General features: G+C 39.2%; 1 protein-coding gene across 4 annotated transcripts in view; it reads left to right on the top strand.

Annotated features, from left to right (window-relative positions):
- Positions 1 to 25,240, top strand: part of LOC135199311 (uncharacterized) — a 117,116-nt gene extending 91,876 nt beyond the window's left edge. For all 4 annotated transcript variants that reach the window (XM_064227221.1, XM_064227220.1, XM_064227218.1 and 1 more), the window contains exons 3-5: positions 16,049 to 16,241; positions 21,138 to 21,303; positions 21,935 to 25,240. In XM_064227221.1, coding sequence (XP_064083291.1) covers positions 16,052 to 16,241; positions 21,138 to 21,303; positions 21,935 to 24,572 — 2,994 coding nt within the window. In that variant the 5' untranslated portion in view covers positions 16,049 to 16,051 and the 3' untranslated portion in view covers positions 24,573 to 25,240. The remainder of the gene's footprint in view (positions 1 to 16,048; positions 16,242 to 21,137; positions 21,304 to 21,934) is intronic.
- Positions 25,241 to 27,083: the final 1,843 nt, after the last annotated feature.

The raw sequence follows: 27,083 nt of genomic DNA, 5'->3' as shown, positions 1-27,083 counted from the left end.
GGAAGAACCTCTTTTAAACAAATTCGAAAAGCCAGTAATAAGAAAAATAGAAAAGATAATATATAAGAGTAATTCGCTGAATTCTGCCATTTTATTCAACAGTATTATTATTATTATTATTATTATTATTATTATTATTATTATTATTATTATTATTATTATTATCATGTAAGATCGGTAGCAAAATGTTCTAGAAGGCCATTAACTTATCATTCGTTCTTCTGTCTAAATGGCAAAACTGATGACAAAGAAAAAAGAAAAATCTCAAGACTAACATACAAAAAGATAAATATAAACACATACATAAACGACTAATACATGACGCACAAACGAAGCCGTATTTCTTTAAAGATAAATTATAATCTCTGACAGCAAGACTTGTCCGCTGCCTTCCAAGAGAATGAAAGACCTCTGGTATTCTGAGGTTAAAGTCGAGAATCACACATTTGGCAACGGGAGACCAGTTGGTTAGGTGACCTTTCGCTTACCATCGTTTGTTTGTTTGTTTGTGTGGTGTTTTTACGTTGCATGGAACCACTGGTTATTCAGCAACGGGACTAACGGCTTTACGTGACTTTGATCCACGTCGACAGTGACCTTCTATCACCTGAAATACACATCTCTAACCCCTCAGTGGAATGCCCGAGAATCGAACTCGCGGCCACCGAGGTGGCATGCCAAGACCAAACCGACCACGTCACTGAGCCGCTTTTCGCTTATTATTGTGACTCATTGCCTTTAAAGGCCACTGCAAATTTAAGCCATGGTCCTTAGGGCCTCTCTGATTGATACACCACTACAATATAATTTCCGTGAAAAGACACATTCACACAAGTAGTCATTATTTCCGAGGACAAACGGAAGCAGGAGCAAACCACACTTCGTGGTTTGGTTACTACTTCGTAGGTGACCACAAAGGAATGCCACTCGCCAGTAACACAGGTCTCCAGCGATTGCTTGTCTGTTGAGAGTTTGGACGTCGGTCTAACAACCTTCTCCAATGTTCATCCCACAAAACCTGGTCTTCAGTTACAAACTTTCTCTAGTCTTCGTCCAGCTACTTCCATATCTAACTCAGCTAGCTAACTATCCTCTGTTTTATTTCCATCTGTCCATCCTTCTGTGGTGTTTGCGCTTGGTAATACTGCGTCACGGGCTTTAAATAATATCTTATTTTGAATGTAAACGGTGTAATTCGCATACAGTAAATTATTAAAACACTTTTCAGTTGCAAATGTACACCCAGATATCCTTTTATTTACCTAAAACTTAGACATAGCGTAACTATTTAAAGCCAGGGACGCAGTGTTACCATGCACGACCACCACAGGCGAATGGACAGATGGGCAAAAACAGAGTATAGTCTGTTCCCTTTTCACCACATGAGCAAATCATCTCGATATCCACCAAATTAGGTGAAGTCAGGTGTGAGAGAATAGAAAATATAGAATTTCGGCCAGAGCCACGCATTTGGGACCTATGAGGTCATTCAGAGCTGAAACGGAAATTGACAGCAAAAGTTTGAAAGGTGTAACAGAAAGCAAACTTCTCAACTGCAGTATGAAACAATTGCTAGGAGAGCTTGTAAAGTAAGAGGGAAGAAAGAGAATATGGACGGAGGTACAGTAAAAGAAATGAAAATGGTAGCAGCTAGGGGCCGAAGGGATGCTGCAAAGAACCTTTAGTAATGCCTACAGTGAACAGTATGAGGTACACTAACGCCACCCCACCCACAACCACAACCAGATTGGTCAGGTGTGAGTAACAATAAATCAGAAGAGTACCATCCAGTGAAAAAAAACAGGAAGAAATGATAGAAGCAGAAACATCTGCTGGTTTTACAAGTAAGTCTATCTTAGTTCAACCAGACCACTGAGCTGATTAACAGCTCTCCTATAAAGGACAGGCCCCAAGAAGGATTAGATATTTTTACATGGCTAGGAACCAACTGGTTACCTAGCAACGGGACCTACAGCATATTGTAGGATCCGAACCAGAAATAAGTTCCTCTGATTCCACGTTGGCAGAGCGGAGGAGAGTCGAACTCGCGACTGCCGAATTGGTAGGCGAGCACGTAAACCACTCGTCCAACGAAGAACTACTCCTATAACCACACGAAGATCTTCACTCATTCTTAGGGGCTTAGTCTACCTTGTCTTGCGCCTTACTGTGACCCATTCCCACCCACGTCATGTACACAGCGTCTTACAGTGTTAACGGTGGGCACTCACCCAAGTACTACAGAGATCAAGTGCCAATTTCCACTTGCTAACTCCTGAGGACCTCCAGCTTATCACGCAACTTCACTCAAAGGCTCTTAACTCCCCATCAATCAACCCTTTTATCGAGGCACTGGAGTCCCGCCATTACCGAGAAGAACAGTTAGGCTTAAGTCACTGACGAGCCTAAATAGGTTTTGGGTGCTTCCACGTCCCTTTACCCGGAGCTGCCCAGTTCCCCCAACCCCCAAGGGCCCCTAGGCGGGATCTTCACCCTCGCTAGGGGCCCTATGAGGAGTAGTCTTCTTCTTCTTCCTCTCTCATCCCAAATCATCCCACCACCACCACCCCGACCTCCCCTTTTAACCCACTTCCGTCGATCGTCGTCTCCCATCAACTATTCAGCCTACGGAGTCGTAATTCGCTCACCTAATCCCGTAAAATACTCATTTATCCCATTACGCCCCTTAGCCGATTTTAGCGTTCTCTCTCTCTCTCTCTCTCTCTCTCTCTCTCTCTCTCTCTCTCTCTCCATTTGAGGGGGGACCAATTTTGCGACTTTGAACTACTTAAGAAACTTTGCGCGGTGGATGGATGGAGAGAGAAAGTGGGTGGTCGAAAGTGCCAATAACAGGCCCCTGCCATTATTGGCTTTTAACCTCCCAGGAAGTGAGAGAGAGAGAGAGAGAGAGAGAGAGAGAGAGAGAGAGAGAGAGAGAGAGAGCAAAACAGGTGATACAGACACTGGGATGGGAGAGAGAGAGAGAGAGAGAGCTGGCACAGAAACTGGGAGGGAGAGAGCGAAAGAGAAAGATCTGAAAAAGCACTGAAATACAAGGAACATATGACAACCATTCTCCCGTGAACATAAAAAAAAAGGACAGAAAGAAAAAGTTAGAGACAGAGAAAGGAGGCCTGGAAATTGATAAAGAGCTGGAAAGGAACAATGAGGACTTCATTTCGTAAATGAGACTGAGAGAGAGAGAGAGAGAGAGAATGTCCAGAAACATCTATTGACTGGTTGCTGGAACTCAGGTCTTCACTGTTTAAAGGAAGAATATGAGAGAGAGAGAGAGAGAGAGAGAGAGAGAGAGAGAGAGAGAGAGAGTAATATCGATGTGGGACACATCTGTATTGGTAGTAAACAAAGGAGCCCTCCGAGCAAGATAGTCACAATTCTAGGCAATCTCAATTTGGAAAGCTCAGAACACAGCTACCAAAGATGTAATGTGGAAGATACTGAACGGACCTTAGGTGCAGAAGGCAGTTTGAATCGTGTTCAGGACATCACTCTGCTGAAGATGACATCCTGTTGGCAACGCCTCGCTACGATCAATGGAATGTCTTCCGATTATGAGAAAGGGAGAGTGAGAGGTTTGGCTTAAAAAGTTTATGTGAGATTATGGAAGGGGGCGAGTGACTGGTTATGTTAAAAAGTACTAGGTCTCATGTAAGTTAGTCAAAGTCTGACAAAATCAACGAGGAATCTTTTGATGTTGACTAGCTAGGTTTGAAAGTAGGGATCATCTACGTTAAGAATAATCACTGAAATCTTTTGACGAAGGTGTAACTGATGTGATATTACGAAAAAAGGGAGAGCGACTGGTTACGTTTAAATGTCACACAATGGACGAACATCCTCGTGCCTATATAGCCCAGGCCCGAAGAAAACACTTAAGTGGAAAAAAGAGAAGACACTTTAATAGTGAAGGAAATCAGAGACGTGACCACAATTTCTATTTTAAATTTCGGCAATGAAAATGTGGGAAGAGGTTCTCTAATGGGTGCTACGCAGTTTGAATATCGATGAATGCTATACAATAAAAATGGCGAGAGGTAGCATGACAAGTGTCACGCTGTCCCCGGTAAAGAGAAGGAAACAAAAACCCAAATACAGATTCTGTCGAATTCCGGTTCTGCACTTAGGATCTGTACCAATCCACCTCCACCAGAACAGCAGAGTCAGCGCGCATATTTCTTGATGGCCGAGTAGTCACAGTCAATGTTTATCGCTGCCTCTAAATCAAGCCATGGTTCGAATCCTAGCTGGTGCATTTGTATTATCAGTAATGATTCTTCTTGGGTGGAAGTTATTTCCATGGTATACTGAATTCGATATTAAATTACATTTTTAACTAAATATTTGTAAATAGTTAACTGTGTAGATGTTATATATATAATATAAAAAACTATAAATTTATTTATTCATATATTACATATAATTATATCCACACCACACACACACATATATATATATATATATAATATATATATATATATAATATATATATATATATATATATATATATATATATATATAGCATATATAACATATATTATAATTATGTCCACACCCAAATATATATTATATATATATATATATATATATATATAATATATATACATACATTAAGCTACAATTGTCCTTTAATAATAAATTTGTTCTACCTCGGAATGAATATATTTTCACATATGCAAACCGAAGTGGAATTTTTTAGTTGTCCTGATTCCTCCTCTGTCCGCGGGTTCGAACCCACGAGAGGACGAAATTATCAACTAAAAAATTTCCCTTCAGTTTAGATATCTTAAAAAAATATTAGTTCCGAGGTAGAGCGAATTTGGAATATATAAAGGACATTTGTAGCTTAATAATGCATGTATATGAATCATGGTGATGTGATAAAAATTCATATATATAATACATGTAGTTGTATACGCTACAAGAAAACACAGAGTTCATCCTTCCGCGATGGCTTGCCTCAGAATTCATTTGAAAGTCAAATTTGGAATGTTAAATTGTCGCTGGTAGGTACAGCCCTACTCTCTCTCTCCTCTCTCTCTCTCTCTCTCTCTCTCTCTCTCTCAAGCTCCAAGATGATACATCTCCCAATTTTGCTTACCATTCTCTCTGGGACTTATCGAAAATCAATTGAAGAATATATTCATATTTCAGTTTAATCTCTGCATTATTATTATTATTATTATTATTATTATTATTATTATATTATTTATTATTATTACAATAGCTGTTTCAACGGCATTTAATTTATATAGAATCTTCTCAATTCTTCTTATTATCTCTCGTCAGCATGTAGCAGGTGTATTAAGTTTCTAAGGACATGTAAAGATTTTTCATTTGTCTTAGGTTTTATTCCTCTAACGTGTCGACAGCGCACAGGCAGTCATCTATGAGAGTTTACAGTACAGTGAATTAAGATACAGTTTACAAGTATTTATAGCATGCAAGGTCGTGTACAATCGGTGGGCGGGTCGGTGGGAACGGATTTTAATTGGTCGTTGGATGGAAACGAAATCTCCCCCTGAGGCGTTCTGACCTACGTAGTTTGGACGGGGTTTATTAGCGTCGGTTGGGTGTTGTTTTTGGTACCCACCTCTTGGGCGGCAGGCTGTACAATTGATATATCTTCCGCTCGTTCTCTCCCGCTTTCTCTCTCTACTTCTTCCGCTCTCTTTCTCTCTCTGCTTGCTCTCTCTTCTCTTTCTGCAAGTTCCTCTCTCTCTCTCTCCTCTCTCTCTCTCGTTCGCTCCTTCTAACGCTCTCTCTTTCTCTCTCTGCCTGCTCTCTCTCTCTCTTTCTCTCTCTCTGTTTGCTCTCTCTCTCTCTTTCTCTTTCTCTCTCTCTCTCTCTCTCTCTCTCTGATATATGTAGAAATCACAAGGACTGACTATTCTCCTATCTGGTGACTTCAACTTTCCTTTCGTAGAATGGAAAGAACGAATAGGAGATTGTGGTTGTACTTATACATATAAAAAAAGAGAGTAATAGTAGTGCAGAAGATAAGAGGCAATTTGAAAAGCTATTAGATATGCTACTAGAATACAACATTCAAACAAATAAATCACCTGCCAACAAGAAAGGAAAATACTTTAGACCTAGTATTTGTGAACGAGATGAATTATGTTAAAGAAATAATAGTTTATAATGCGAATATTTCAGACCATAATGTCATAGAATTAACAGTTCATTCCAAAGCAAGTGAAAATAGAGATAAGCAAGAAATGAAAAGTGGGAAGGATATGGAAAATACAACTTTCTACAGTAAAAATATAAAATGGTCAGAAATTAATGAAGAATTAAACAAAGATTGGGATAACATTTTCGTAAGTGATGACATAAGGGTAAATACGGAGATATTATATAAAATATTGGAGAGAAATAGTGGAAAAATATATACCGAAGAAGAAAAGTAAACATCATTCATGCATACCAAGAGACAGAAGGATCTTGTTCCAGAAAATCAGAAAGTGGAAAAAAGGTCTTGCAAAAGAAAAAAATGCATGGAAAGTTATAGAACTAAAAAGTAAGATAGAAAATGCAGAACAAAAGATTATACAATCAAAAGAAAATGAAAAACGGGACTTGGAAGAAAAAACCCTATTAAATATCAAGCAAAAACCCCAAGCTATTATACTCATATGCGAAGAAGATGAATAAAAGAAGAATGGAAATAGGCCCTCTGAGAGTTGAAGGGAGATTAACGAATGAAAAAAAAAAGGAAATTTGCAACATACTGGCAGAACGATATAAGAGAGAATTCACCCCTAGAATAGATAATGAAGATAATGATATAGAAGTAAGGGATGAAAATAGTGAATATTTAGCTGACATAGATATTAATGAAGCTGATATTGTGAGGCTATTAATGAAATTAAAAATGGAGCTGCTGCAGGGCCATGATGGAATCCTGCTATTTTGGTGTTAAAGAAAGTAGTTCATTCTATCGCAAAGCCACTTGCAATATTATTAAGACAAAGTGTAGATACAGGCAAGATTTATGATGAGCACACAAATTAGCATATATTACCCCTACTTTCAAAAGTGGATCAAAAGACTAGAGGCAAGTAATATAGGCCTGTGAGTCTAACATCACATATTATGAAAGTGTATGAAAGGGTAATGAAGAAAAATATTATGAAAACATTTAATAAAAAATAATTTGTTTAATAAAGGACAAAACATGGTTTCGTACCCGGAAAAAGTACACAAACCCAACTGTTAGTCCACCGTGAGAACATATTCAAAAATATGAAAAGCGGAAATGAAACAGATGTGGTTTATTTAGACTTTGCAAAAGCTTTTTGATAAAGTACCACCATATATTAGCGAAGAAAATTAGAAAACACAATATCGTGGATAAAGTAGGAAGATGGTTAAAAGAATTTTTACACAACAGAAAACAGATAGTTATTGCAAACGACGAGAGAAATCGGATGAAGTCAAGGTAATATCCGGTGTGCCGCAAGGTACGGTGTTAGCTGCAATACTGTTTGTTTATTATGATTGAAGACATAGACAATAATGTGAAGGATTCGGTAGTGAGTAGTTTCGCAGATGACACAAGAATAAGTAGAGAAATTACTTGTGATGAAGATAGGAACGCTCTACAAAGAGACCTTAACAAAAGTATATGATTGGGCAGAGGTAATAGGATGGTATTTAACTCTGATAAATTTGAATCAATAAATTATGGAGACAGAGAAAGAAAGCTATATGCATATAAGGGACCTAATAATGAGACCATCACAAATAAGGAAGCAGTTAAAGACCTTGGTGTGATGATGAATAGGAACATGTTATGCAATGATCAAATAGCAACTCTGTTGGCAAAATGTAAAGCAAAAATGGGAATGTTGTTACGGCACTTCAAAACAAGAAAAGCTGAACACATGATTATGCTTTATAAAACATATGTTCGTAGTCCACTTGAATATTGCAATATGATATGGTACCCACACTATCAAAAGGATATTGCAACAAATAGAGAGTGTACAAAGGTCCTTTACAGCTAGAATAGAAGAAGTTAAGGACCTAGACTACTGGGAAAGACTACAATTCTTAAAATTATATAGTCTAGAAAGGAGAAAGAGAACGCTACATGATAATTCAGGCATGGAAACAAACAAGAATAGAAGGAATAGCAGAAAATATCATGGAACTAAAAATATCAGAAAGAGCAAGCAGAGGTAGATTAATAGTGCCCAAAAAACTTACCAGGAAAATAAGGAAAGCAAACACCGGACATTAATCCACTACACACCAGCATCGATAATGCAGCGTCTATTCAATGCGTTGCCAGCTCATCTGAGGAATATATCAGGAGTGGAGCGTAGATGTGTTTAAGAATAAGCTCGACAAATATCTAAACTGCATCCCAGACCATCCAAGATTAGAAGATGCAAAATATACCGGAAGATGTACTAGCAACTCTCTGGTAGACATTAGAGGTGCCTCACACTGAGGGACCTGGGGCAACCCGAACAAGATGTAAGGTCTGTAAGGTAAGGTCTCTGTCTCTCCCCCCTCGATCTCTCTCTCTCTCTCTCTCTCTCTGTCTCTCCCCCCTCGATCTCTCCTCTCTCTCTCGTGGATGTATACGTAGTCGGTTGGTTTCTTGCGCCATTTCTTCTTATGATGGTGGGGAGAAACTCTGTTTCTTTTACCGTGTTGATAGTCGGTTTTTTTCTCTCTAATATAGTAAAGCTTCAAGATAACGTAGGCGTTTTCGGTCCGGTGCAATGGTCAATAATTTCTATGTTCTTTATAAGCTCAGCTCTTTCTGGTCTCCTGTTGTGTTTTTTCCCTATAGTGAATGAAAATGGCCCCCTCTTGAAGATGACACGAGAGACGCTTGGAGAGTCTGGTAGTGGTCATCCCGATATAAGAATGGTGGCATCCATCCACCGAGCATGTGAATTCGTAGATGACACTCCTTCTCTTCAAAGACGTTTCTGGGGGCGCCGGGTTGTTTCTAAGAAGCAGCTGGCTGGTTTTCATGCTTTTGTAATAAATTATGAGGCTAATTTTATCACTTTCTGTAGTGGGGGAGACATTTCACTGATTATTTTCCTTATAGTTTCCTTTTCGTTCTTCCAAATATTTGTGGAGCATATGATTTTTATAAAATATTTTTATAGCTCCACTTTGGTCGTTAGTTACGGTCGTTCTTTCTTGGTGCCATTTATTTATGGAGTCCCTCGTTTGGCGTTCGACCATACGGTTTGAAAAGTTATTATTAATGAGAATTGTGTAGACCTTTCGATTTCCCTGGTGGTTTCTCTCCATGTGGAACAGTGTGTAAGGGCGCGGGGGCGGACGAAGGCATCTACCACCGATCTTTTATACCTGTCTGGGCACTCGCTGGACCATTAAGGCATAGAACAGGGTTTGTGGGTTCTTGTAAACCGTGGTGGTGTATCCCGTAGGGGTCTGCTGTACCCGAACGTCCACGTCCAGGAAGGGTGGGCACGTCAACGCTGCGTTCACACGTGAAGTGGAGGACGGAGCATTCTTCGAAGGTGTTTCTTAAAGTTTCAAGGTCCTCTTCTCTGTCAACTTTTATGAAGGTGTCGTCTATGTAGCGGTAGTATTGGGGAGGACAGGGGATCTTATTGAAAAACTCTTTCTTCGACGACACTCATGTAGAAGTTGGCAAATAGAACCCCTAATGGGGATCCCATTGCCACGCCGTCAATCTGGCAATAAAGATGTCCTCTGTGGGTCGTGAATGGTGCCTTCTTGGTACATATTTCAAGGAGGGATTTTAGGGCTTCCTTGGGGATGTTCAAAGCCTGTGTCTCCCTCACATCTGTATACTCTGTCGAGGATGTGTTCAATCGTCTCGTCGACTGGAAACGTTCGTGGAAGAGGCTCTCGACGTCAAGAGGAGGCGATGATACCTGTAGACGGAGAGTCTCGGAGTTTACGTTAAAAAGTCGGTAGATGACTGTAGACAATACCTGTCAGGGATATATGGCGTGAGGAGTTCATTGAGTCTCTTCGCGATTTTGTAAGTCGGGGTTGGGATTTGGCTTATAATAGGGCGAAGAGGATTTCCAGGCTTGTGGGTTTTTACGGTGCCGTAAATATACCCTGGATTAAAGTCACCCTGGGCAAGGGGAAGTCTGGGAGCATTCCTAGCGGCATGGATTCTTTCGACCGTCCTATTAATGTCTCGTCGGATGTCTTCGATGGGGTTCTTGTTGATTTTTCTGAATTTGGATTGATCAGCCAGTATTTGGTCCAGTTTCTCGTGATATTCTGAGGTCTTGATGAGCACTAGGGCAGCAGCTTTGTCTGCCCTTCTTATTGTTATTCTTGGTTTGATTTCAAGTTTTTAGCAGTTTCTTTCAATTCTCTGGTAAGGATAGCGCTTCTGTATGGGGCTCCTCGGTCGGTAAGGGCTTCTGCTAACAGTAAGGGCTGGAGGGAGTCGCTCGACCTGACCCTGCCTTCGTCCTCGAGGGACTGGATAGAGTCAAGGAGGACTTCGACCTCCAGGCGCTTGCGTGTGGGTTTGGCTTTTTTGTCACGTGGGTATTGAGCCCAAGATTAAGGAGATCTTCTTCTTCGGGTGTCGGTTTATATTCCGTGAGGTTGATGAAATCATTCTTTTTTCGGGGAATTTTCAAACTTCCTCCATTAAGCCTCACAAGTTTCTTAAGTATTCCACTTTCTCTCTTGCGGTAATCCTTCTGCTGTAGGCGCTGGAGGGCGGCATCAATGTCTGGACGGGGGGTTCCTTGGGAAGCTGCTTGTCTCTGTGTTTGTAGTGTATCTAATTCTCTTTTTATTTCTCTCCTCTCTTTCTTCTTCTTCTTCAGCTGGCGGAGCACCAATGTCTTCCTGAAGGATGTAGTGTTGTCTTCTCTCGTCGCAGCTGGATCATGGAGCCGTAGACGGGTATAATTAGGAAGGAGGCCTTCTCTGAGGGCAGTAGCATTGAATACAATAGCTGTTTCAACGGCATTTAATTTATATAGAATCTTCTCAATTCTTCTTATTATCTTTTTTCTCGTCAGCATGTAGCAGGTGTATTAAGTTTCCTAAGGACATGTAAAGATTTTCATTTGTCTTAGGTTTATTCCTCTAACGTGTCGACAGGCCACAGGCAGTCATCTATGAGAGTTTACAGTACAGTGAATTAAGATACAGTTTACAAGTATTTATAGCATGCAAGGTCGTGTACAATCGGTGGGCGGGTCGTGGGAACGGATTTTAATTGGTCGTTGGATGGAAACGAAATCTCCCCCTGAGGGCGTTCTGACCTACGTAGTTTGGACGGGGTTATTAGCGTCGGTTGGGTGTTGTTTGGGGTACCCACCTCTTGGGCGGCAGGCTGTACAATTGAATTATCTTCCGCTCGTTCTCTCTCCGCTTTCTCTCTCTACTTCTTCCGCTCTTTCTCACTCTCTTGTCTCTCTCTCTCTTTCTCTTTCTGCAAGTTCCTCTCTCTCTCTCTCTCTCTCTCTCTCGTTCGCCTCCTTCTAACGCTCTCTCTCTCTCTCTGCCTGCTCATCCTCTCTCTCTCTTTCTCTTTCTCTCTCTGTTTGCTCCTCTCTCTCTCTCTTTCTCTTTCTCTCTCTCTCTCTCTCTCTCTGTGTCTCTCTCCCCCCTCGAGACCTCATCAAGACCTCAGAATATCACGAGAAACTGGACCAAATACTGGCTGATCAATCCAAATTCAGAAAAATCAACAAGAACCCCATCGAAGACATCCGACGAGACATTAATAGGACGGTCGAAAGAATCCATGCCGCTAGGAATGCTCCCAGACTTCCCCTTGCCCAGGGTGACTTTAATCCAGGGTATATTTTACGGCACCGTCAAAAACCCACAAGCCTGGAAACCTCCTCTTCGCCCTATTATAAGCCAAATCCCAACCCCGACTTACAAATCGCGAAGAGACTGAATGAACTCCTCAACGCCATATATCCCGACAGGTATTGTCTACAGTCATCTACCGACTTTTTACGTAAACTCCGAGACTCTCCCGTCTACAGGGTATCATCGCCTCTCTTTACGTCGAGAGCCTCTTCACGAACGTTTCCAGTCGACGAGACGATTGAACACATCCTCGACAGAGTATACAGATGTGAGACACAGGCTTTGAACATCCCGAGGAAGCCCTAAAATCCCTCCCCCTTGAAATATGTACCAAGAAGGCACCATTCACGACCCACAGAGGACATCTTTATTGCCAGATTGACGGCGTGCAATGGGATCCCCATTAGGGGTTCTTTTAGCCAAACTTCTACATGAGTGTCGTCGAAGAAAGAGTTTTCAATAAGATCCCCTGTCCTCCCCAATACTACCGCTACATAGACGACACCTTCATAAAAGTTGACAGAGAAGAGGACCTTGAAACTTTAAGAAACACCTTCGAAGAATGCTCCGTCCTCCACTTCACGTGTGAACGCAGCGTTGACGGTGCCCTACCCTTCCTGGACGTTCGGGTACAGCAGACCCCTACGGGATACACCACCACGGTTTACAAGAACCCAAACACCCAAAACCCGGGTCTATGCCTTAATGGGTCCAGCGAGTGCCCAGACAGGTATAAAAGATCGGTGGTAGATGCCTTCGTCCGCCGCGCCCTTACACACTGTTCCACATGGAGAGAAACCACCAGGGAAATCGAGAGGTCTACACAAGTTCTCATTAATAATAACTTTTCAAAACCGTATGGTCGAACGCCAAACGAGGGACTCCATAAATTAAAATGCACCAAGAAGAAACGACCGTAACTAACGACCAAAGTGGAGCTATAAAAATATTTTATAAAAATCATATGCACCACAAATATTTGGAAGACGAAAAGGCTATAAGGAAAATAATCAGTGAAAATGTCTCCCCCACTACAGAAAGTGATAAAATTAGCCTCATAATTTATTACAAAAGCATGAAAACCAGCCAGCTGCTTCTTAGAAACAACCCGGCGCCCCCAGAAACGTCTTTGAAGAGAAGGAGTGTCATCTACGAATTCACATGCTCGGTGGATGGATGCCACCATTCTTATATCGGGATGACCACTACCAGACTCTCCAAGCGTCTCTCGTGTCAATATTCAAGAAGGGGCCATTTTCATTCACTATAGGGAAAAAACACAACAGGAGACCAGAAAGAGCTGAGCTTATAAAGAACATAGAAATTATTGACCATGCACCGGACCGAAAACGCCTTCGTTATTTTGAAGCTTTACTTATATTAGAGAAAAAACCGACTATCAACACGGTAAAAGAAACAGAGTTTCTCCCCACCATCATAAGAAGAAAGGGCGCAAGAAAACCAACCGACTACGTATACATCCACGAGAGAGAGAGGAGAGATCGAGGGGGGAGAGACAGAGAGAGAGAGAGAGAGAGAGAGAGAGATCGAGGGGGGAGAGAGAAGAGAGAGAGAGAGAGAGAGAGAAAGAGAAAGAGAGAGAGAGGAGCAAACAGAGAGAGAAAGAGAAAGAGAGAGAGAGGAGCAGGCAGAGAGAGAAAGAGAGAGCGTTAGAAGGAGCGAACGAGAGAGAGAGAGAGAGAGAGAGGAACTTGCAGAAAGAGAAAGAGAGAGAGCAAGAGAGAGAGAAAGAGCGGAAGAAGTAGAGAGAGAAAGCGGGAGAGAACGAGCGGAAGATATATCAATTGTTACAGCCTGCCGCCCAAGAGGTGGGTACCCCAAACAACACCCAACCGACGCTAATAACCCCGTCCAAACTACGTAGGGTCAGAACGCCTCAGGGGAGATTTCGTTTCCATCCAACGACCAATTAAAATCCGTTCCCACCGACCCGCCCACCGATTGTACACGACCTTGCATGCTATAAATACTTGTAAACTGTATCTTAATTCACTGTACTGTAAACTCTCATAGATGACTGCCTGTGCGCTGTCGACACGTTAGAGGAATAAACCTAAGACAAATGAAATCTTTACTGTCCTTAGGAACTCTTAATACACCTGCTACATGCTGACGAGAAAAAGATAATAGAAGAATTGAGAAGATTCTATATAAATTAAATGCCGTTGAAACAGCTATTGTATTCAATGCTACTGCCCTCAGAGAAGGCCTCCTTCCTTATTATTATTATTATTATTATTATTATTATTATTATTATTATTATCATCCAGTTATAAATAACTATTTTCGGTTCCGTGTACAGAACATCTAATCAAAACGACTGACATTTTATAATAAAAGTTTACACTCGAAATATATAAACAAAATTCCTCCACTCATTTAGCCCAAACAACACTTTAAGGACGATTTAAGGACGATATTTCCAACAAGATCTTTCCCCGTTTTATCCCAGTCTCGATCAAGCCATGAAAAACCAGCAAGCCCACGAAAAATTTCGTTATCTTACCGAATACTGCCCAAAAAGAAAAAAGAAAAAAGAAAAAATCCATCCCTTAACAGCGCGTCACCAAGTGCCAAGTTTTCATTCTGCTCAATAGATGGCGCTGTAATACAGCGGCAAAGGTGGTGGAGGCGTTTTCTCTCAGTAAACGGTCCACCTGTCCCCCGAGTCGCATTGCTCTCTCAATAGATGGCGCTGTACTACAGCGGCAACGGCGGAGGCGGCGTTTTCTCTGGGTAGGCGGTATTCCTTCCCCGAGTTTGCTTCTCCCTCAATAGATGGCGCTGCGTGGCGGCTCGAGACAGTTTCTAGTTTCTCTCGATAGATGGCGCTGCACCACAGACATCGTGTCTCGGGCCCTCAGTTGATGGCACTGCATTTGATCCGAATCACGCTTTCCTCAATAGATGGCGCTGATGGTCATCTGGAAGGAGTTTTCATCTGAATGGAGTTTCGCTCAACAGATGGCGGTGTTTTAACTCTTTCATTCCCTTTCATACCGAGTGGGGGCTGTGATAATGATAACTGTTTAAATGAAGGAATTTCCACTGATTTCTTGACGCTCTTTCCCGCTGTTAATGAGATTGAATGAGTTTTGGAATCATTTCAAGAAAGCAATTTATATAAATAGATTTCGTTACTCAATTGTTTTATTGATACGATTCAGATACTGCATACTCGGTAAATGATGGTCATTCATATGCGTTACCTCTTCATAAAGAGAGCTAATTAGGGATCATAATAATAACCTATGGATATAAAAGGCAATTTCTGTCTGTCTGTCTGTCTGTTATGCATGCACAGACTATGAAAGCTAGGGTTACCAAATTTTTACCATAGGCTCCCCTACCCCACAGGAAAATTTTGCCAAAATCCAAAATTCGAGGGACGTTTCTAAGGGGTCCTTAACCCCTCTTTTTTTTTTTACAACTTGCGGAGTTGACACCAAACTCTTTGGATTTTTCACAACTTCTCTGGCTTGACAGGATCCCAAGTGATTACCTATTCTGAAAATGATTGCATAATCCTCCCCGTAGGGGTTGTTATTACGAACGGCATGCCCCTTTTTATCCCGAGCAACGCCGGGTACAGCAGCTAGTAATATATAATAATAATAAAGTTTCAACTAACCAGGACTACAACCAAATACAACTCAGGAACAGACATACATAGAGGCAAAGTATTGGCAATAGAGTTTGCGATTAATATTTTCATTTTAAGCAAGCAGTTATAAATAATACCAAAAATTATAATAGTAAAAAAATATATAATTTTTTGAACAATTATAAATAATTACGAAAAGATTTATGAATAATCACAAACCAGCAATAGATAATTATGAAAAGTTATATATAATTACAAGCATAATTACAAATAATTATGAAAATTGTTATATTTAATGACAAAAGCAGTTATATATAAATAATTGTGAAAACAAATAAAAAATGAACATAATTATAATTATGAAAAGTTATGCAAACAACGGTGTAAACAATCATTATAATTATAAGTAATTATGAAAACTACGAACAATAAGTTATAAATAACTAATAAAACCATTATAAAGTCCACACTTAACCTACAATACAGTTATTCCAACAATTATCAATAGCCAAAACACAAGCTAGAGAGAAAAAAAAACTTGAAAGCTACCCATTCAAATATTTCTTCTCCCTCCCACAGGTGATGTTGGTCCGAAGCAGCGCGGTGTGGGCATGGGTCTGGGTATGGGCGTGCATGGGCGTGAGGGGGGCGATAGCAGCCTGTACCATGGCGGAGTTTCCTTGTCGCAACAAACAGTGCGTCAGCTTAGACAGGTACTGCGACGGTGTGGAAGACTGTGAGGACGGGACGGATGAACCAAACAGCTGTTCTCGTAAGTATGAGAAAGGTCTATTTTACATACATACACCATATGCACACACACACACACACACACACACTATATATATATATATATATATATATATATATATATATATATATATATATATATATATATATATATATATTGACCTCTGATTCTGTGCTCCACCCCCACCCCAACCTCTCTCTCTCTCTCTCTCTCTCTCTCTCTCTCTCTCTTCTCTCTCTCTCTCTCTCTCTCTCTCTCTCTCTGTTATTTAACTGCAAATGTTGTGTTGATAAATATATAATATGTATTTCTCTTACTCTCTATAGCAAACACTTCATTTTTAATAGCTCTTTCGGCCTGGAGGAAAATGTATGAAGCGATACGAACAAACGTAGGCTTCCTAATAAATCCCTTTCCATAGTTCCATTAGTCTCGCTCTCTATCTCTCTCTCTCTCTCTCTCTCTCTCTCTCTCTCTCTCTCTCTCTCTATATATATATATATATATATATATATAATATATATATATATATATATCTATATATATATATATATATATATATATTTAGCCAAGGCCCACAGGAAAAATAAAAGAAGGAGTACCGAGCGCTTTCGTGTTATTTCAACACATTTTTGATGTACAATGCTAAAACGTAAATTCGTATATTCACTATTATTATAACCATAGCAATCAAGTTAAGAAGGCTACTTTTTCTTCCATGTTTTTAAGAGCCTTACGTATCTGCAGCCCGGAATTTCTTCAGGAAGAGTTTGAAAATATTTTCAACATATCGGAAAAATTAAAATACCCTAAATATTTATTGAATGTGCTTTACAAAAAGCACAAAAAAACACTTTATTCTGTAAACTCCGAGAATGCTTTTAATAATGACAATGTGCTCGTTTTACCATATAATGACCTCTTACGGAGGGTTCCAAGTTTTTGCAAGTATTTTAATATTAATGTTGTTTTTAGGTTTTCAAATACACTGAAAAACATACTAATAAGGAATTCTGCCAAAGTTTCTCAGGGCTGCATTGACGGGGTTCTTCCTTGCACGAACTGCAAGTGTTTTTATCTCGGACAATCTGGGAAGGGACTCGACACCAGAATTAAACAAACACAGATATAGTGTGAGAACGGGACAAATGTCGAATGCTTTGTTTTTTACACCATTAATAATTTAATCACATCATTCATTGGGAGGGGTCAAAAGTTGTTTTATATTGTAATAATATAACTCATAGGAATATTATTGAATCTGCTTTTATCAAATATCACAGTGACTTAATGAATGTAAGCCAGGGTATGTACAAACTGGACCCATTTGTTGTTAACGAGATTTGTAAGGTTGTTTTTCAATTTTTTCAGTTTTATGTTTACTTTGTTAAATGTTCTCTGTAGTTTTAGCATTGTACCTCGAAAATGTGTAGAAACACGAAAGCGCTCGGTACTCTTTCCTTTTATTTTTCCTGTGGCCTTGGCTGAATATATTGTCACACGCTATTTAGTGACATATAAGCATATATATATATATATATATATATATATATATATATATATATATATATATATATATGTTGTACACACACACACACACACACACACACACACACACATATATATATATATTATATATATATATATATATATATATATATATATATGTGTGTGTGCGTGTGTGTGTGTGTGTGTGTACAACATATATATAATATATTATATATATATATATATATATATATATATATATATATATACATATATATATATATATATATATATATATATAATATATATATATATATATATATATCTATATATATATATATATATATATATATATATATATATATATATATATATATATATATATATATATATAAACACACACACACACACCACACATATATAAATATATATATATATATATATATATATATATATATATATATATATATATATATATAGAGAGAGAGAGAGAGAGAGAGCGAGACGGAGAGAGAGAGAGAGAGATGAGAGAGAGAGGAGAGAGAGGAGCTATGGAAAGGGATTTATTAGGAAGCCGACGTTTCGTATCGCTTCATACATTTTCCAGGCCGAAAGAGCTATTAAAAATGAAGTGTTTGCGTATAAAGAGTAAGAGAAATACATATTATATATTTATCAACACCACATTAGCAGTTAAATAACAGAACGAGAGAGAGAGAGAGAGAGAGAGAGAGAGAGAGAGAGAGAGAAGAGAGAGAGAGAGAGAGAGGTTGGGGTGGGGGTGGAGCACAGAATCAGAGGTCAAAATCAAGAGCAAACTATGCAATGAACAATTGGTTTCTGCCGACTGGTGAATGTTGGTAGCGACAGTATTCAATTTGATCATTATAGATTCAGAGGTGGTTAATTCTTCCATGCTTCTCGTTCTACCCACAATACTCAAAGTCGCTGGCGTCTATACGCGTTCTGCAAGTCTTGCTGTGGTGTCTCACATTCGACAGATCAGGACTAAATAGTCGACTGCCTGTTCTATAGCTAATCCCCTGGTGAGAGGAGACTCGGATCTTTAGTAGCCTCCTGGTACACCCTATGTATGTGTCCAGATTACATCTGGGACAGGTATAATTTGTAAAATACACCGGAGGTAAATATGGGGCTAATCCGATCCTTGAAATGGGGGAGGGACTCGAAGGTTCGGGGGTTTATCGGGATTAACTTTAGACTGAGTGCAGGTATTTGTCCATTGATTGAACTAATACATTTTTTCCTGAATCTTTCGTCAGGTAAATAAAGGAATCTGGCATATAGACGTAATTTAGGGGCACTGAGAACCATGGGTGGGGGGTTTACTTTCTAAAGAAGCTATCTGTTAAGGGATCTATGGCAGATTGATGGTGGGAAGTAATTGTTCTTAACATAGTTGGTGAGGAAAGCAAGCCAACTGGAGGTCAAATTAAAAGCTCTATGGAGGAGAGTGGACGCCGAATCCATCTTAGAATTAAAAAACCAGCTGTAAAAATGAGTACCTAGGGCAGTAAAAGTATTTGTCTCATAAACTGCCAGTGTGGAAACCTTTTTCGTCTTTGGTAACTTTTACGTCCAGGAAGGGAAGTGAGTTGTAGATTTCTTTTTCAACAGAAATTTAATATTAAGGTGTTGGGTCTTCAAATGTTCTAGAAAAGGGTCAACTTGGCTACGATATCTTAAGAGGGCTATCTATCCAGGGCTTGCCAATCGCCATCCCGTCTTCTGTCTGTATAGGGTACCCTCAAATACAAAGGCAGTGTCCAGCTATAATCTCAAAACTAGATGGGACCCCTTCTTTACACAAAAAAAAAAAAAAAACGAAAAAAAAACGACTACAAATTTCTGAGAAAAATTGCTAAGGGGGTGTTAATATAAATGATATAATGTCTATATATCTTATTTTTTATACTCAAATACTGTTTACTTCTAATAGCTATTTCAACCTCGAAAATGTATCATGCGATACTAAACGTCGGCTTCCTAATAAATGAATAGAAAACAGAATACCTTTTGATAGCTCCATTACATCTACACACACATATACACCACACACACACACACACATACACACATATATATATATATATATATATATATATATATATATATATATATATATATATATATATATATATATATATATATATATGCACACCCAACCATTAAGCTACAAAATTGTCATTTTGTATCCAATACATTCCACCTCGAGAATAATACCCCAACTGGAATCATACTTCATAAATTACCTGGTGGATTCGAACCACCACCAGCAACTTCCTCCCTCTTCAGTGATGAGTTCCCTTACCACTGGGCCACCTGTCAATTAAAATTTCCTTCAGTATCATTTCCGATATTAAATGTTTGTGAATATAAGAATATTACGGTGATATGACAATTAATATGTATATTATTTATATATATATATATATATATATATATATATATATATATATATATATATATACATATACATATACATATAATATATATATATATATATATATATATATATATATATATATATATATATATATATATATATAATAACACACACACACACACACACATATATATATATAATATATATATATATATATATATATATAATATATATTATATATATAAATAAAATATATATATATATACATATATATATATATATATATATATATATATATATATCTATATATAGATATATATATATAGATAAGTACTATGTATATATATATATATATATATATATATATATATATGTATATATATATATACATATCTAGATAATATATAAGATATATTATCTATCTATATTATATATAATATATATATATATATATATATATATATACATATATATATATATAGATATAATATATAAATATATATAAGCAAATACCACAGGAATATGATATTCAGAAATGCAAGTGTTTCGTCTTTACTAAGACATTGTCTTCAGTAAAGACAAAAAACGCTTGGATTTCTGAATATCACTTTCTTGTGGTATTCGCTTATTGATGAAGTCACGTGCATCTACTGTGATTTTCTAAGCATATATATATATATATATATATATATATATATATATATATATATATATATATATATAGGTAATTTTGTAGCAGATATGTACATAATTGTTATAAAAATAAAGCCTTTTAGTGTCTCGATTCCTTCAAATTTTTTGGATACGAAGCAAATGAAGAAATTCTGTAAACCTTAGCAGGATTCGTGCCCACTTTTTGTATATTAGAACGAGAACTTCAGAGGTTAATGGGGTTATTATGCGCGCGCGCACACACACAAACACACACACAGTTAAACTTCAAATGAATACCACGTCAAATAAAGTTACATTTGGATCCTCACATGACCAGAATCCCTCATCTCTCTGCCCATCTCTTGCAGCCTGCAACAGGACGTACTACGGGCGAGTCGGCTGGACCTACACCGTGCAGGTCAACAAGCCCGTCAGGGGTACGTTGCCCCACTTTTGCCAGCTGACGTTCGTGGCGTCCGGGGATATCTACGGGGACCTCGTCCAGCTCACTATACACAAGTTCAGTCTCGGCAGGTGAGAAGTAACATCTGTAGAGAATCTCATGCTATAAATTCATCCAATTTCGTTCAACCGTTCTGTATAGGTTTGGGTAAAGATCAGTGCCCATCCACAGATGGTGATAGAACTCCTCTTTGTGCACGTGATAAGGAAAGGAAAAGTAGGTTTCTGATTATGTGTGTGTGTGTATATATAATATATATATATATATATATATATATATATATATATATATATATATATATAATAAAATGTATTGCTGCATTTAAATTAAAACAGAACAGTGCTGCATTGCAAATCTCAATAACAGCTATCCAAAATTTATACGGATACTTTTGCAAACGAATGTGGGCAAATTTATCACCTAGTGAAACCCATGTTTATTCATACAATTCAAATGCGTGGTTTTGGTAATCAGTATTGACTGAGGTGCAACGAGAGAGAGAGAGAGAGAGAGAGAGAGAGAGAGAGAGAGCATGGGCTATACAACTCATTGGGAAGATATGAATGCCTATGGAACATAAAACTACAAATTTTGTGGGGTTACAGTGTAACTAAAAGTGACATTATGTCTGTGACTAAACTGATCACAAGTCATTCAAGCATAATAAGCTAACTAATCAAATCCATTTTCTATTTGTTTTAGGTTCCTGTCCCACTCGACAGCTGGTTGTCCAGACGGGTACATGCAGATTGAGGAGCTGAGCAGGCCACTCAACGCAGGCTACTGGTGTGGAGACTCCTGGGGCCACAATGTTTACTACTCAGAAACATCAGCAGTCACCGTCATGCTCCGAGTCTTCAACCAGCTGGAGGACGAGGCTCCCATCAACCCTGGTGCCTTCTCCCCACAGGATGCCATCATGCTAAAGTTAACTTACCGTTTCCTGAAAAAGGAGAAGGCCATCCTGAGATACGGCGCTCCTTACAATCCTAGTTACCGTGGGGAAGATGTGCCCAACTCTTTCTGTGATAAGTATTTTGAAAACTGCGACAAAAAAAACTGCAAGATTCAGTCCCCCAATTTCCCGGGGATGTACCCTCGCAATCTTACTTGCTATTACCATATCAGACAATCCCGGGTCCCCGATGGGAAGCTGGCGCTGATTCGTATTTACCAACGCAATCCTCATCTCATATACATCAAGGATCGAAATGCACCCCATCTCAAAAAGGAAAGGAAAATGCGCATTGGGAGTGACTGTCACGTCCTCAACGATCACCTCATGGCTTTTGATGGCAACAGCACCCGAGGAGCAGTTCTCGCAACTCTCTGTAAAGGAGGAGCTCCTCTCACTGGGATAACATCGAGTGGGCCAGATCTCCTCTTACTTTTCAAGGCTTCGCCCTTCGATTATCCATTTCAGGATTCGCCGAGACGCAGAATATTTGGTTTTGAGCTGGACGTAGGAGTGGACTTTATTGACCGTGAATCAACAGCTTACATACGCCGCGGTACCCCTTGTGCATACGTTGTAAGCAGTCAGGGTCAAAGAAGTGGGTATTTACAGGCACCGGCCCACTCCCTCCTGCCAAACACTACATGCACATGGAGGCTGTTAGCAGGAAGCACAGAGGTAGTTTGGCTTTACTTCCTACATTACCGTCACGTAATCCATCCAGAGATGCCGCCACCTGCGCAGTGTTCAAATACGCTTACTATTATGGATGGCGATACGACACCAACGCCTACAAGTTATGATGGGCTTCATTACAATGAACCACCCTCATTCATGATAGATAACAGAATGGATAGCCTCCTGATAAGCAATGGAAGTGCTACTCCCTCATTAATAGGAAGATTCTGCAAGCCTGATCGTTTACCCAGAGTGTGTAGCGGAATTCATGCTCCTGGTCCACACGCTGCACCTTGCTCACCTGTAGACAGTTATGTGTCTGTTTTACCAGCACTAACGCTTACTTTAAGATACGCTGCTGGAACAGCTCCTGCTCATGTAGAATTTCTCGCTCGCTATGAATTTGTTGATAAACGGCAGTGGGGAGACCCTACGCCGGGAGGGGGCCCCTGTGATAGAATGTTTACTTTACGACCAGACCGGCTCTTTGCATCACCCAGGGACGTGTTCTTGTTTGGCAGGGGAGGTGCAAAGCGCTTGCAATGCATTTATACATTCGTTGCAGAGCCACATCAGAGAATACGGCTCAGAATCATTAGGTCACGAATGGGATTCAAGTGCAGCACAGTTTATCATGATTCGTCACATCGTTATGAATGTTCATACAATGGGAATCAGGTCAACCAGCCAGCTATCTGGATCAGAGAAGAGCCATGGGAAGGTATCACTCTTACAAGGGCCTGTCTATGTAACATCTCTCATAGCCATGCATTTAGTATGGTTTCTTATACTAATCAAGTCCAGGTTGTTCTCAGCATTCCCTTCATGACAGCCTCACACGACTACACAGATTTCTTCTTTGAAGGAGAATATAACATCATCGACGGCGGAAGGAGTAGAGGGCTGTGTGACAATTCAGAGCGACGCGTATCAGGCCGTTACGGGAACTTCTCCGTTGGCTTTCAGCGAAGCGATCCCTGCGCATCTCTGCCTCGTCTGATAACGGCCTCTGATGGGTCATTTCTGTTCTTAAGAGTCCGTGGCTACAGTGCGTCAGAAGCGGAATGCGCCATAGACTCTCGCATTAATGTTTACACTGCTGGGGGGCTAACGCCTGTAGCATCCATTTGTCCAGAGAATGGCCACTTCACGTACGTTTTCAGTAATGGATGGAGAATATTAGGAGATTCAAAATACTCATTGTTTGGGGACTCCGACAGCAACTCTGATGGAATGCATCAACGCCATCCTCAAGAAAAGCAACGTCAAACACGTGACCTGTTAGTCGAGTACATTGGAAGCAACGTATCTCGCAGGTTTGATGTAATGTGGGTGGGAGTGTGGAGGCCCTTGGAAACAGCCCCACTTTCTCCCCTGGGAGCAGATCTGTGTCCACACAGATGTCCAGAGATCAAAGCATGTCTTCCACCAGAGTTGTGGTGCGATGGAGAACCACACTGTCCGTCGGGTTTAGACGAGGGTGCATCAGCGTGCGGCCTTTTGGCTGCTCTTCCTTGGGTGTACTTGGCAGCTGGCATCATCCTCTTCATGTCGCTGATGGCTCTACTCGTCGCAGTGGTTATGCATCGCAGACGGATAGACATCGTGAAGGAGGAAGTGGAGACCGAAGTGGTGGAGAACAATACCCACAGTGTTAAAAGCATGACGGAGGATTTACTCCTACCGCCCGAAAAGGAGTCCTGGTGACAACGCGCCCCATCCACAGACGTGTGTGTTGACTACGAAACCACAGTGTAGATACCATATAAATCTTCCTTCCCAGTTCTTCCATTACACGGTGCTTGTTTCAAAGAGCACTCATAGTCCAAGCTTATTTTAAAAATGCCACCACTGATTGATGTGATGTCTTGACGAAGGCAAATTGCTACTGGCTGGACGCTAACTACTTTATGGGGGAGGTTTTTCATTTCGGGTGATTTGTTCCTAAGCACCAAAGGTAAACCATCAAAGTTAATGTGATATCAAAAGGTAACTTGTAAAATCATTCAGGAAAAAAACAAACTCTTGTCTTCAAAATAAAGGTCAACTTTCCACAGTGATTCAAGAAGGGGATGTGATACTTCATATTCTATTAGACAGCAATAACAATATCAATTTATAAGCAAATAATTCAGAGAGATATGTGAAGATAAGTGTGATCTTTTTGCAAAGAGAAGTACATCCATTATCGAACCCGGGAACAAATCACTTGTATGTAACACAGTGTGATAAAAACGCAGTGGATGGGGTTGGTATTTTTGTGACAAACACTTCGCTTTTATAATGATGTAAATATGTACATAGGGATTTGTTACAACATAACACTGGTTACAAGCACTTGTTAAAGAAAATTTAATAAAATGTCTCGAGACTGACATTGACTGTGTCCTCTACTTTCTTTTCGTGATGGATATGGCAGTTAGTGTAACAACTAATACATACAAAGGCAGTTAACTAATCTGAGAACTTCTGACTTTACAGTCTTGATATCAAGGATAAATGACACTCAAATACACACTGATTACACTGTTGTTTGAAAGCAGTCTAACCAGACCACTAGGCCATTAATCTAGACTATGAAATTCACACTTAAATTGTTTGTTTCTAAAAGTGGTGGATACTACATAAAATGTAGAGAAACTGAACTTCCAAATGGGAAGAGACCATAAAACGAATCGATAAGAATTAAAGCGAATAAAACAATGCAATGACGAGAAGAGGTTTTAATACAACAGCAGTACACACTGTAAGAAGTACATCCCTTAGAAACACAATGATACGAAGCATACATAATTGGTCTCTTATAATACACTTCAAAGGACATTCCTTTTATACAAAAATTATATGTACAAAAGAAAACTTTGCTTAGATAATTAATTCGACTTTCTAAAACTTCCAACGGACCTAAGAACATAGTGCAAGAGGTACCGAGTCACAATGAATCCCGAAAAAAACACAATCAGAGATGAAGTAACAAAATTTAGTCTGTAACAGCTCTGACGAGTTTGCGCCCATTTCTCTGAATTGATCTCTTCCTTCTCTTCCCCGACGATCATAGCCTTCTATCTTTCAAGAGGCAGGTCTGTTGCTTCCCATTACTGCTCACACCAGACTCCCAAGGTCAGTTGAAAGTTCCCTATCACAGATTTGTGGGCAATGAAACTATATCCTCATTTAGAAACAAGTACTGTCTGCTTTATAGTTTTAGCTTACTGCAAATTATTATTATTATTATTATTATTATTATTATTATTATTATTACTAAACCAAGTCCCTATTCTCGACTCTTTACAGAGTTTCCCCCAAAATGAAGTTTATAAAATGAGGGATGGAATTTAATGAACGCTAACATGAAAGGAATTTTATGGAATAATGGCAGTTTTCGAATTTGGACAGCTAGATAAGAAGGGATACAATCAAAACAATTGAAAGCTAAAAGTCTGAAAACCCTACAGTCATGGGCAAAGGTACACTGCAAAGGACCTTTTCAGTATAGTCCAAGTGAGAAGCCTATGGGACAGTGTATCTGTTTAGACCCCTTTGGTCAGCTCCTGTCAAAATAAGTGGTATAACTCCCGAAGAATTTTTTTTAATCGCGGGCAAAATATGTATTATAACTAATGATGAATTTTTAAAATTCCAGTCAAAATATGTAGTAGAACTCGAAGATTTTTTTTTAATTGCAGTCAAAATATGTAATTCTAATCGCAGCCAAAATACGTAGCATAACTCCCGAAGAATTTTTTTCATTGCAGTCAAAATATGTATTATAACTCCTTAAGAATTTTTTAATTGCAGTCAAAATATGTAGTATGACTCCTGAAGATTTTCAAATGCAGTCAATATATGTAGTATAACTCTTTAAGAATTTTTTAAATTACAGTCAAAATAAGTAGTTTAACTGCTGAAGACTTTTCTATTGCAGTCAACATATGTAGTATAACTCCTGAATAATTTTTTTTCAATCGCAGTCAACATAGCAGTACAACTCCTGAAGAATTGCTTTTCCATTGCAGTCAACATATGTAGTATAACTCCTGAAGAATATATTTTTTCAGTTGCAGTCAACATATGTAGTACACCTCCTTTAGTTTTTTTTTTTCAAATGCAGTCAATATATGTAGTATAACTCCTGAAGATTTTTTTTTCAAATGCAGTCAACATATGTAGTTTAACTCCTGAAGATTTTTTCATTCCATCAAAGGATGTAGTACAACT

The sequence above is a fragment of the Macrobrachium nipponense genome, chromosome 25 (genome assembly GCF_015104395.2).
Source record: "Macrobrachium nipponense isolate FS-2020 chromosome 25, ASM1510439v2, whole genome shotgun sequence".
In the NCBI taxonomy this organism is placed as follows: Eukaryota; Metazoa; Arthropoda; class Malacostraca; order Decapoda; family Palaemonidae; genus Macrobrachium; species Macrobrachium nipponense.
Note: the sequence above shows the minus strand (reverse complement) of the source record. Positions and strands in the feature narration are given on the sequence as shown.